At 42.9% G+C, this 13,765-nt stretch overlaps 1 protein-coding gene across 3 annotated transcripts in view; it reads right to left on the reverse strand.

Moving 5' to 3' along the window:
• The window catches only part of tmco6 (transmembrane and coiled-coil domains 6), a 57,086-nt gene that overhangs the window by 42,354 nt on the left and 967 nt on the right, over window positions 1–13,765 (reverse strand). For 2 of the 3 annotated variants that reach the window (XM_043703081.1, XM_043703082.1), the window contains exons 2-6: window positions 10,597–10,709; window positions 10,366–10,475; window positions 6,713–6,896; window positions 6,200–6,304; window positions 1,353–1,489 (exon numbers count right to left, since the gene is read on the reverse strand). In XM_043703081.1, the coding sequence (XP_043559016.1) occupies window positions 1,353–1,489; window positions 6,200–6,304; window positions 6,713–6,896; window positions 10,366–10,475; window positions 10,597–10,709 (649 nt within the window). The remainder of the gene's footprint in view (window positions 1–1,352; window positions 1,490–6,199; window positions 6,305–6,712; window positions 6,897–10,365; window positions 10,476–10,596; window positions 10,710–13,765) is intronic. The other variant, XM_043703083.1, reaches the window with a different exon arrangement.

Consider the following 13,765-nt stretch of genomic DNA (forward strand, 5'->3'; position numbering starts at 1 on the left):
GAGCCACCTCCTTCAGTACTCTGGGATGTAGACCATCAGGCCCCGGGGACTTATCAACCTTCAGACCTAACAGTCTCTCCAACACCAATTCCTGGCAAATATAAATTCCCTTCAGTTCAGGTCCTTCAGCCACTGTTACCTCAGGGAGATTGCTTGTGTCTTCCCCAGTGAACACAGATCTGAAGTACCAATTCAATTCTTCTGCCATTTCTTTGTTCCCCGTAATATATTCCCCTGTTTCTGTCTTCAAGGGCCCAATTTTAGTCTTAACCATTTTTTTGCCTTTCACATTGATAAGCACCATCTTTATATCTCAGTATGAATCTGCAGCACTGTATTCCTTAGGGACCACAGATATTTATTTTTACATGGAATGTCAAACACAGAATCAGGTAATTCAGCTCAACTGGCCAATGTTGATGTGAAAGCTCTGTACGAGTCTTTTTCCACCTTGTCTGCTCCTCAGTTTATGTATACATCCTTCTATTTCTTTCTCCTCTGTGCCCTTGCCTAACATCTCCTTGATTTCATATTCTATGTGGTTGATAACATAGAAACAAACAGACGATACCACAGATTGTTGAAAATAAACATCACCAGTCAGGGCCCTGAGTTGGGATTACCACATGAAGATCTTGGGACTGCCCACAGGCAATTAAAGCCTGTACCCCCAGCTTGAAATGCTTTATCCCACAATGATTCACCCTCTTCTGCTTTCTTCTAATAAATTCAAGTTCCATTGTATTCTCCTCTTATACAGGAACGTTGTGCTGCCCGAGTGTTATAATTCCAAAATGCATTTGATTATCATATTGTCCAAATTGTTCAGATGGGAAGAACAATGTTATTGAGACCAGACTGGAAATTAGTGCAGCGACACAAAAGACTTAGAAAAGGGAGTGAGTGTTGACAAGTCCAAATTATAAACAAGACACTATTGCTATGGGAGACGACAGTGTGATGAAGCTGGTTACAGAACTGGCAGATATTTTGAAACAGAGACTCTGCATAGATTTTATCAACCTAATTGCGAACATGTTTTCAAGAAAAATGGAATTATTCCAAAAGCTCTGTATTAAACCGCATCCAGTAATGGCAGCAGGAGATAGGTTGGAATGGGATAACTTGTGGTAGAGTATGCATTTAAAGGGAAACAGGCCAGTGGGAGAAGAAAGAATTATGTTGATAAGGGTAAATTATATAAGGTGGGAGAAGCCTCATGTGTTGAAAATAATCCAGCAAAGACCAGTGGGGCTGAATGGCCTATTACTGTGCTGTAAATGTTAACCCTACTAGAGTTTTAGAGTGAAGCAGACCAGATACATACAGAACCCAGCTGGGTGCTAACTTACAGGATGATCTTCTCTCCTGCTTCCTTCGCCTGCAGCATTTGTGACAGCAAATAAGCCGTAGCCTCCACCACAGCTCCATGAGGTGACTGAAAGAGACAGATAAGGCTCTGCAAGCACTTGACATTTACATACCGGCTCTTAGAGGGAAAAAAAACAGCCCAAGGCGCCTGGCACTCAGGCAGAGAGAAAGGGACAGACATTAATTTTAAACAATATTTGAAGAATGAGTAAAACACCAAGAGGATTAACATAGGAGAACGCAGTTCTGTTTTTCTATGGTATTACAAACTTCACAAAGATCTATAACAGCTTAAAGAGAAATCCAACCTTTACGTTATCAGCAGAAAGGACGACATGGCGAGATTTTACAATTGACAACTTTCATTGTATCCACGACTAAAAACAGAGAATATTTAATTAAACACGTAACATTCTGTAGATAATTTATCTTTAAACAAATGAATAGACAAAGTCTTTTCCCTGGGTGGGGGAGTCCAGAACTAGAGGGCATAGGTTAGGGTGAGTGGGAAAGATATAAAAGAGACCTAAGGGGCAACCTTTTCACGCAGAGGGTGGTACGTGTATGGAATGAGCTGCCAGAGGAAGTGGTGGAGACTGGTACAACTGCAACATTTAAAAGGCATCCGGATGGGTATATGGATAGGAAGGGTTTGGAAGGATATGGGCCAAGTGCTGGCAGGTGGGCCGAGATTGGGTTGGGATATCAGGTGGGACTAGATTGGGTTGGGATATCAGGTGGGACTAGATTGGGTTAGTATATCTGGTCAGCATGGATAAGTAGGACCGAAGGATCTGTTTCCGTGCTGTACATCTCTATGACTCTATGAAGAGAATTTGCCCATTTCTACTTGAATGACAATTCCAATTCTGATACATGAGTCAGCCTCTTAAGTAGACATTCACTGTCTTGAATCTATCCAAAACGTGACAGAGCTCCCAATGATTTACTTCTGTTCTTTTCCTTTCCCAATGCTGTTTTCTACCCTGAGTGTGCTCCTGGAGAAGTCTGCATTACCTTCAGCTAGCTGAACGCTCCAGCCTCACCTTTATACCCTCACAAACTAGGCTTGCAAACTGACTGCAAATTCCCACCTCCATTCTGTGCTTTGAAAAACAAATCCAGCATTTTCTCTGCTTAACCTTGCCAACATCCAACTGCTTGCTCTCCCCTTCTTAGTCAAGGTCAGAAGTCACACAACACCAGACGATAGTCTAATAGGTTTATTTGAAATCACAAGCTTTTGGAGCACTGTTCCTGGAGCAGCACGCCAAAAACTTGTGATTTCAAATAAATCTGTTGGACTATAATCTGGTGTTGTGTGACTTCTGACCTTGACTTCCTGACGTAGGACTTTTGCCTGAAATGTGGATTTTTCCTGCTCCTCGGATGCTGCCTGACCTGCTGTGCTTAATCTTGACTCTGATCTCCAGCATCTGCAATACCCACTTCTCCCTAGCCTGAGTTCCGATCTTGTCCAGCCCAGTCCAACACTGCACCTCCCCCTCAGGCCTTCTTAGTCATTTATTGATCCTGAAGAGCAGAACAGGCAGTCTGTGATATTTCTGGGTTGAGAGGGAAGTCTATAATCTGATCTGGAAAAGGTAAAGGCAATTCAGTCACAGAAAGAGGAATATACTTTTACATGTAGCTGAGACAGACACCATAAATCAGGTTTGGAGTTGCAAATGGAAACCTGATATCAGGAGTACACAATAAAAGAGTGTTCAGATTGACTATTTCCAGAAATATTCTGTTCATTTGTCAGCCATTATTAAAAATTCTCAGAAGTACACTGGGGTATTGTTTTTACGTCTTTTTTGGAAATGCTAATGAAAAGACTTTGAGGGTCACAAAAAGCTAGCATCCAAGTTGAGTGGATAACAGGGAATGCAAATGGAATGGTGGTCTCTATTTCAAAGGGAATGAAATATAAAGCTAGGGAGATTTTGCTAAAGCTGTACACGGCACTAGTCAGATCCCAACTGGAATAATGTGAACAGTTCTGGGCCCCTTGTCTATGCAAAGATATAGTGGCATTGGAGACAGTCCAGAGAAGATTGAGTAGGCTGATACCAGATATGGAGGGACTGTCCTGTGATGAGGGGATTTGTAGCTTGAGCCTGTACTCACTGGAACAAAGAAGAAGGAGAGGCGACCTTATTGAAACAAACATGATTTTTAGGGGTCTTGACTGGCTAAATGCGGAAAGGTTCTTTCCCCCATAGGAAACAGAGGGTATAGCTTCAAAATAAGGGGTTGCTCATTTAAGATAGAGATGAGGAAAAATTTATCTCAGAGGGTAGTAACCCTGTGGAATTGTTTACCACATAAGACTATTGAGGCTGAATAGACAGATTTTTAATCTGTAAGGGAATCAAGGGTTATAGGAAAAAGGCAAGAAAGTGGAGTTGAGGATTATTAAATCAGTCATGATCTTTGAGTGACAGAGCAGACTCAATGGACTGAATGGTCTGCTTCTACTCCTGTGTCTTATGATCTTCATTGATCCTGACACCTTTCCAGTCAGCAGCAGGAGTTAGTGCTCCCAAAACAGCTTTCTCCCCTCTCCATAGCAACAAGAAAAACACTGGTCCTGTATCCAAGTAGAAATGCTAATCTGCAGCCTCTATCTATTATTGCTTTTCACCTTCCAAACAAAGGGACAGGTTCCAGCCTGACTATTTACAACCTGATACTGATAACATCTTTCTGGGTTTTAGGAGACTTAGTCTCTTAATTGAGTACGTGGCAACATCCATCCAATGACACAAGGTAAATCTTCTTTCTATGACAAGCTCCAGCTGGGGCCAATGTACATTTCACTTAAACTACATTTGAAGAGACAATCCAAATCATAATCATCTTATAAACCAAAAGATTAGTCTTAACATACAATAATATAACTGCATACTTGCAACAAGAGTATTCATGACCGTGAGATGCCCTATAGTGCAGTACAGCCGGTGAAGTACTTCTTAACTCTTCTCACCAAAAGACATGAGGCGGTGACTTCACTTTAGACAAGTACAATGGAAGAGGAGACCAAAAAATTGGAACATCATGGAAGGCGAAAATGACAAAAGGGATGATGGAGCAAGGTGAAATGAGATTTGAATGGGAAAGTAAACAGAAAAAAGACAGGTGGAGTTATAAATCGGAAAATTCAATTCATTACCAATGACTTCTGTCCAAAAAACAAGACCAGCGGTTATGCTCTGAAATTGCTGCACCAAATTCACATAACGGATATCTCTTTCATCTGTTCCTCTCTGCACCAGTTTCCCTCCATATATGTTTACTGTTACATGTCTAACTTCTCCCTATTCTAAGGAAAGTCCACTGACCTGAAACATTAACTGCTTCTCTTTCCACAGATGGCACCTGACCTGCCAAGTCTTTCTAGCAAATCCTGATCACATTTCTGACATTGCTCTTTGAATTGCCAGCACTGTCACCCATCTTCAAGCCATGTAAAAACATACTGAAGCAAAGTATTTTTATGGATGGCAGTTTAGTTTGATCAGGATATTTGGAAACCTCTCCAACTCTCAGTGGCTCAGTAAGAAAGAACTTGAGTATTTCTGAGAATAGAGACCAGCTTTTGAAGCCTCTCATCAGGACACAATGTTGACTGATTGGCAACTCTGATTAATCACCAGGGGAATTACAATGGTGAATTGCTCTTACTCAAACTGTGATAGGAGTCTTTTTAACATACCGAAGGGGTCTCAGTTTAATATTTAGCAGGCCTCTGATCTCCTCTAACACCCATTCAACCAGAAAAGACACCACTTCTGACAGTGCAGCATTCTATCAGTATCAATATGGCCTCCAATTTTTTTGCAGTAATTTATTAATCAAAAGGCTCTTAAAATTGCATGCACAGTAACTTAAAGGAGTTGATTTGGACACAAGTGAGCAGCGTAATCTTTGGTTGTTGCTCAGTATTTTAGAGGTGAAAGTTGATCAGTACTGGATGGAGTGTGTCAACCTAAATCAGACTTTTGAGGCCACTGCATGAATCTACAGTCTGCCAGCTCACAGGCAAGACTGCGATGTACTGTGTGTAATAATCCAATACAATCTGCAGGGCATTGATCTCGTGGTTGTTCAGCTAACCAGAAAAACCAATTCAACTAGATGTCTAAGCTGCAGCTTAGTTGACAACTTTCCTCAGTTGTGGGTTCAATTCCAAATACCTGAGTACAATATGTAGACTGGCATTTCCAGCGCAAATCCCAAGAAGCCCTGCATCATGGAAATGCCATTGTTTTGAACGAGACTTTAGATTGAATCCCTGACCCACTGTGATCACCAGCATGTCTTGTTTCCAGTTCAAAAATTACCGAGTTGGCAATAAAACATTTTGGGGCACCTGAGGTCACGAAAAGCAGTACAAAAATAAATTCTTCTTTTTAACAGTACGACTGCAGTGATAACGTAAAACGTCTTCCAAATGTGAGAGAGGGAAACCATCCATGAAATCTAACACATGCCCAGGGCTCCCTGTTCAAGTTAATAAAAGTGCTCAGTTACCCATGAAGGAAGGTGACGCAGTAAGGACAGGATTCTTTTACCATAACACAAAAGACTAACAGTGCCAGAAAGTTAACAAAGGTAAAAAAGAGAAGAACGCGGAGTTCTTCAGTTGCAAGACTTGCAAAAGCTGAGCCCCACACAGGCTGAAATCGGATGCTCTTTTCCGAACATAGACTCCAGTCTAAATACATGGCTAGTTATTTCAGTAATGAATACAGTACTGAATAAAATAACAAGTTTCTTACTCAGTTATGCAAATAAGTAAGATTTGGCGATTATACCTCACCTGCAGACAAACTGACAAAGCTTGGATCACACCTTGCACCAGAAGCTGACTCCGAACTGCTTCATTCTCAGCTGCCAGGTTGCCCAGAATGTACAGGCACAGCTCCTGCAACGAAGCCACCAAAACAATCTGCATATTTATACAGCTTTAAGCAGCCAAAATAATTTGGAAAGATCAGCTTAAAAATGGATGATGAAGTTTGTGTTAAGCTCTCTGACAATCAGTTACCAAACTCAATTCCCAGTGTGAGATTGAAGCATCCATTAGGGTGCTCAGTAAAAGCACTGGTCATGTACCAGACAATTAAATATCGGCAGCAAAGCATCTGAGTTAGCCTGTGCGAGGGCCTGAGGGGTTTGACTGCTGCATGGAGATTAGTCATTGCAGCACCTAGAAAAGAGTAGGTCATGGTTCACTGGATCGTGTGCTCTGGGACTTAAACTGCAACATTCTGATTGGGAGCCAGGAGGATTATCGCACAGAGTGATGCCTAAAAAATATGGTACTACTCACCGTGAACTTGGCACTTTGGCCGGAGAGGTACGTCAGGAGGTAGGGTGTTGCTGGTAAACAGACAAGCGAGACGCTGGGATCATCGGAGTGAGAGAGTTCAAGCAAACACTGGGCAGCCTGAAGTTGAACTGATGCCAGGTTGCTGGTGAAGAGACCGTTAAGGACACGGATACTGTTTTCAAACCTACATGAGGTGCAAAAAATATCATGGAGTTTGTGTTTCAGACAGCCCTGGGTTTTAGCAGGGTCTACAGATGTTATGATTTTCAAAATATTTTATGGCTGAAAGGGTGCCGAGCATTCACAATAAAATGGATGGATTAATCATGCAAATAGTTGCAAATGGATATGATACAGTTATGATTACAGAGACATGGCTGCAGGGAACTGAATACTCAGGAGTGTTCAGTTTTTAGGGAAGGATAGTCAAAAAGGAAGATGTGGTGGGGTAGCATTGCTGGTTAAAGAGCAATGGTGAGGAAGAATATTTGCTTTGGGAAGTGGAATCTGTATGGATAGAATTGTGTGGAAATATCATGGGACAGAAAACAAGAGTTAGGGTTGTGTTTAAACTCAACTGTCGAGGCAACACTGGGCAAGGTATCGAACAGGAATTAGAGATGCAAGCATCAAATGTACGCGTAGTGTCTTTAATCTGAATACAGCTCGAGTAAGTCAAATCAGTAACAATACTGTAATGGAGGAATTTCTGTACAGGATGGCTTTTGTTAATACAATAAGGAACTAACTAGAGAACATCCTAGACTGGGTACTGTGTAATCAGAGAGGAATACTTCGCAATCTGTTTGTGTGAGGAAGTGCAACAACTGTTCATTGCTGTCTGGTACAAAATGAAAATGGGACAAGGGCCTGACCATGGCTAACAAGAGAAATTAAGGACAGTATAAGATGCAAGCGAGAGTCACACAAATAGCTAAAACAAAAAAGCAACAGACCTGAGGACTTGGAGCAGTCTGGATTTCAATAAGCTCATGAGACTAAGCTTGCGCGGAACCCAAAACTGGTTGCAAAAGTATCGACAGGTATGTGAAGAGAAAAGGATTAGTGAGGACAAATATCGGTCCCTGAGTCAGAAACAGGGAAGTTGTAAGGGGGAACAAAGAGTTGGCTGACCAATTAAATACACGATACAGTTCTGTCTTCACACGGATGGACAAAAATAATGTTCCAAAAACATTGAGGACCACAGAGTCGAGTGAGGGGGGAGGAACTGAAGGGAATCCGTATGAGTAGGGAAATGTTAGTGGGGAAATTAATGGGTTTAAAGGCTGATAAAACCCCAGGATCTGGCAATTTGCAGTTCACTGCACTTAACGAAGTGGCTGCACAAATATTGACTACATTGGTGACCATCTTTCAAAGATTGTATAGACTCCAGAACAGTTCCTATGAATTGAAGGGTAGCTATGTACTATTTAAAAAAGGTGGTGGAAAGAAAACAGCATTATGGATCAGTTAGTGGGGTACATTGTATTGTAGGTGGGGAAAATGCTAGAGTGCATTATAAAAGATTTAACAGTAGAATACTTCAAAAAACAGTGACAGAATTGGCCAGTGTCAACATGGATTTATAAAAGGGAGATCATGCTGAACAAATCTGGCAGTCTGCGAGAATGTAACTGGGAGAGTTTATAACGGGGAGCCAGTGAATGTCCTTTACTTGGACCTTTAGAAAGCTTTCATCAGGTCCCACATAAGAGATCAGCATATAAAAATAAAATGCATGGGGTTAGGTCGTGTACCAACATGGATAAAGAACTGGTTAGCAGATAGGAAACAGAGTGTGAATACACAGGGCTTTTTCTGAGTGGCAGCCAGTACTCATGGGATACTGAGAGACCAGTACGTGGACCTCAGAAATTCACTGTATATATAAATAAATTATTTAGATGAGGGAACTAAATGGAATATCCCCAAGTCTGCAGATGACACAGAGCTGGCTGAGAGAGTGAGCTGTGAGAAGGATGCAGAGATGGTTCAGTGTGATTTGGACAAGTTGAGTGAGTGGACAAATGCATGATTGATGTAATATAATGTGAATAAATGTGAGGTATCCAGTTTGGTAGTAAAATAGGGAGACAGATTATTATCTAAATAGTGACAGATTGGGAAAGGGGGAAGTGCAATGGGATTAGAATGATCATGTACACCAGTCACCGGAAGCAAGCATACAGGTGGATCTGGTGGTGAGGGCATCCAATGGCATTGCCACATCATAGCAAGAGGATTCGAGTACACAAGCAGAGCTGTCTTGCTGCAATTGTGCAGGACCTTGGTGAGACCATAGCTGGAGTGCTTATGTTCTGACAGGACTTACAAGGAGGACTGAAATGAGGAGAAATGTCTTCACAGAGGGAGGGTGGGCGAGAGGGGGCGGGGGGATGCAGGGGTGGGCAAGGGCCACGGGGCGGTTTGGTTGATTGGTGCGGAGATAGAGAGAGATAGAGAGAGATAGAGAGAGATAGAGAGAGATAGAGAGAGAGAGAGAGAGAGAGAGAGATAGAGAGAGAGAGAGATATCGAGACACCATTTGAACTGTTCTGTGCGACTCACCTGGTTAGTAAGTCAATGTTACACACCTTGGTAAACACCTAACCAGAACCCTAACTTGCCCCTCATCGCACCCTCCAACACAACTGCAACTGCATGGGAGATCCGGTCTGTAAAGCCCCAAGTCATTTTACAGAACTGATTATTGAAGAGAATGTGACACCAAGCCACATGTGGCAGCCACAAACTGGCCAAAAAGGTAGCAGCACCTTTATAAGGAACAGTGAGGTACAGAGGTTCAGGGATGGTATTCTAGAGCCATGATCATGAAGCACGAGAGACAAGGACTGGAGCAGCACAGAGATCTCAATGTTTTACAAGGATACTGATATGGAGCGATGGTACCATGAAAGGATTTTAAAACAAGAATGCGACTTTTAAAATCTATACCTAATATGAGATAGCATAGAAGGCAGCTTAATGATTTGCCATGCTTTCACTAACTCTGAGTGGAAACCAACGAAGAGATTTCCATCCACTAAGAATTAAACTGAAATTACCCAAACACAATGCAGATGGATACTGCAAGAGTCAGGGCTGGATGTCAATCTGAGATTCACGAAGTGAAAGCTCAGTTAAACATACTGAATCATTCCGTCTTTCATCACTGCGGTTACCTGGTAGGCAGCTGTCATATTCTATTTGACATTTCAGCAAACCAACACGAAAAGCTTAATTGATAAACTTGCTAAGGTCCAATGTGACAGACAGTTAAAAACTGACAAACTAAAATCAATAAAGCTCTTCATATGTGGGCTGGCAAGGGAAAATACTCACAAATAGATTGTTCACAGAAAGCCAAACGATGTCCTGCAGGGAAGGGAATTTGAATTGAGTTTGTTCTTCTTCATGACTTTAGTTCCACACTGCATGGGCTCAAAATTATTTAAATTTGCCCAGTAAGAATATGCAGTTTTATGAAGACTGCTGAACAGTCCATTTTAGTGCCACATGAGAGTGAGTTTGACAATATCAGCAGAAAACAAACAATATGAAGAGGATTTATGTGAAAAAATTGCAGTTAGCTGACATTGCAAGTGAGTGGAATGTCGATTAAAAAAAAGTCATTAAACTGCCAGTACCTGACAAAAATCTGCTGTGCCTCCTTCAGGTGCAGCACTCGACGTAGAGAGTGTAAAGCAGCAAGACGATCATCTGACCCATGCTGAATCCTCTGATACAGCTGCAAAACCTACGACAGGCCAGAGGTTGACTATGTTCAACAGCCAATTACACTTTCAAATTAAAAATGCGCTCTTAAAATGTCTGCCAGGAACCAGGTCAGACCTTGGTGTGGCCAGACTGCATCTCACCTCCTCCCGAGTAACTGAAGTCTCTCTGATCTCCACGTCCTCTCCTTCGCCCTGCAGCCCCCTCGGCAATCTTTTGCTAACCAACTGCTTTTCCTTGCGTGCTTTCCTCAGAGCTGCACAAAGAAAGGAAGCTTGAGGTAACTTTAAAATAATGTTTCACAAAAAGAGTAAAACGGTAAAATAGGATCAGTTCAAAGGTCTGCAGAGCAACTATGCAAGTCATTTAACTTGTTGGTACCAATAAAACAGAAGGCGTTTACACCATGCTAACAAACATTACGTGCTGCACTTTAGTAGACAAAAGAGAAATAGATTATAATTTAAAAGAACACCACAAGTGTAGGAGCAAACCATGCAAACAGAAATAAGTGAAAAGTCAATCAATTTTGGGTGGCTCAGTGGTTAGCACTGCAGCCTCACAGCACCAGGGTCCCAGGTTCGATTCCAGCCTTGGGCGACTGTGTGGAGTTTGCACATTCTCCCAGTGTCTGCGTGGGTTTCCTCCAGGTGCCCCGGTTTCCTTCCACAGTCCCAAAATGTGCAGGTCAGGTGAATTGGCTACGCTAAATTGCCGCAGTGTTACGTGCATTAGTCAGAGGGAAATGGGTCTGGGTGGGTTACTCTTCGGAGGGTTGGTGTGGACTGGTTGGTCCGAAGGGCCTGTTTCCACACTGTAGGGAATCTAATCTAATCCAATCTACACAAAATTCACAGCTCAGAAACAATAGGCTATTTGATCCAACACTCATGCTCATGGTCCACATGAAGCTCCTCTTATTTCATTGCATCTTTTAACCCTCATCCTTTATAAATTTCTAGGGTCAGTTAGGCTATGGACCAAATGGAGGTAAATGGGATTAGTGTAGTTTGGTGTTGTGTTGTTTGGCAGAGACATTTTGTATGAGTCAAAAAGCAGGTCAGAGTCAAGGAATAAGCAGCAAGTAAGTCATCTTGACTCCCCAAATCCTGTCCACTGTCAACAAGGCACAAGTCAGGAGTATGATTGAATATTCCCAACTTGCTTGGATGAGTGCAGCTTCAATAACACTCAAAAAGCTTCACAGCATACAGGACGAAAGTGAGGACTGCAGATGCTGGGGATTAGAGTCGAGAGTGTGGTGCTGGAAAAAAATAGTAGGTCAGGCAGCATCCGAGGAGCAGGAGAATCAACATTTTGGGCAAAAGCCTTTCATCAGGCCCTTTCCTGATGAAACATAGATTTTCCTGCTCCTCGGATGCTGCATGACCTGCTGTGCTTTTCCAGCACCACATTTTCGACTCCAAGACAAAGCAGCCCACCTGATTGGCACAAAGATCCACTCCCTCCGCCACAGAGATGCTCAGTAGCAGCAGTGTGTACTATCTAAAAGATGCACTGCAGTAATTCATCAAAGATCCCTAGACAACAACACCCAAACACACAATCACTTCCATCCAGAAAGATGCATGGGAACAACGCCACTTGCAAGTTCACCTCCAAGCCACTCACCATCTTGACTTGGAAATATATCACCATTCCTTCACAGTAACTGCATCAAAGTCCAGGAATTACCTCCCAACCACATTATGGGTCCTCCTTCAACACATAGACTGCAGTGATTCAAGAAGGCAGCTCAGCACCCACTTCCCCGGGTCAATTAGGGATTGGCAATAAATGTTGGCCAGCCAGCAACACCCGCATCCCGCGAATGATTAGAAAGCATGTAACTAAGGATGGGTACTTGTCCCATTCTCAAATGCTTGCTTCTTCTTTCCTCCAGCCCCAGTGAGGCATGTACGTAACTCCATCCCAGCTAATGTGGAGAGGGAGGGAGTCAAACTTACCTTCCCGACTCAATCATGCATTAGGAAATGATGACATTGATTTGAAAGGCTGGTCATGGCATTAGTCAACTCCAGCCTACTCTTGACCCACTACAATTTGCCTAACGGGCCAACACATCCACGTCAGATGCCATATCACTTGCCCTTCACTCCCCTCCTAAAACATCTTGACAGCAAGTACAGCTACATAAGAATCCTACTTATTGACCACAGTTTAGCCTTCAACACTATTATCCCCTCAAGACTGATTACTAAACTTAGTGATCTCGGACGAAGCCCCACTCTCTGCAACTGGATCCTCAGTTTCCTGACCCACAGGCCACAATCAATGAAGACTGGGGACGATATTTCGTTACTAACACACAACACTGGAGACCCCAGGGGTATGTACTCCAGGCTCTTACTGTACTCACTGCATACCCATGACAGCGTCACCAAATATCAGACTAATGCCACTTATAAGTTCGCTGATGACACCACCATAGTCAGTCGAATCTTAGATGACGACAAAACAGTCTACAGATGGGAGGTGGAAGATCTGGAAAAATGGTGCACTGAGAACAACCTAGCTCTCAATACCAGCACAACCAAGGAACGCATCATTGACTTTCAGTGGGATGTTACTCATGCCCCCCTACACATTGACAGCACAGAGGTGGAACGAGTGGAGAGTGTCAAGCTCCTGGGAGTGGTCATCCACAACAAGTTTTCTTGGACTCTTCATGTGGACATACTGGTTACAAAGGCCCAACAATGTGCCTTCTTCCTCAGACAGCTGAGGAAATCTGGCATGACGGCGAATACCCTTGCCAACTTTTATAGGTGTGCCATCGAGAGCATTCTGTCTGGATGTATCACCATCTGGTATGGCAACTGTACCATTCAAGATCGAAGACGGTTACAGAGAGTGGTGAACTCGGCCCGGACAATCACAAAGGCCAACCTCCCATCTATAGAATCCATCTACCAGGCCTGCTGTCAAGGAAAGGCTGCCAGCATTCTCAAAGATCCATCCCAGGCAATGTTATTCTACAACCTCTACCATTGGGCAGAAGGTACAGAAGCCTGAACACACACGCACCAGCCGGTTTCAAAACAGTTTCTACCCTACTGTTGTTAGAATACTGAATGGAATCACAAACTCCGAACAGTCGCCTGTACGTTTGTTTTTGCTTTTGCCGCTGTTTACCTATTATTTACTATCTATGCTATTTAACTCTGTGATCTGCCTGTACTGCTTGCAAGTCAAAGCTTTTCACTGTGCCTCAGTACACGTGACAATAAATTCAATTCAATTCCCTCCCCCTTCATTGTCCTCCCTCTCCCACTCCCCCTCTTCTCCTTC

The sequence above is a fragment of the Chiloscyllium plagiosum genome, chromosome 14 (assembly GCF_004010195.1).
Source record: "Chiloscyllium plagiosum isolate BGI_BamShark_2017 chromosome 14, ASM401019v2, whole genome shotgun sequence".
NCBI lineage: Eukaryota > Metazoa > Chordata > Chondrichthyes > Orectolobiformes > Hemiscylliidae > Chiloscyllium > Chiloscyllium plagiosum.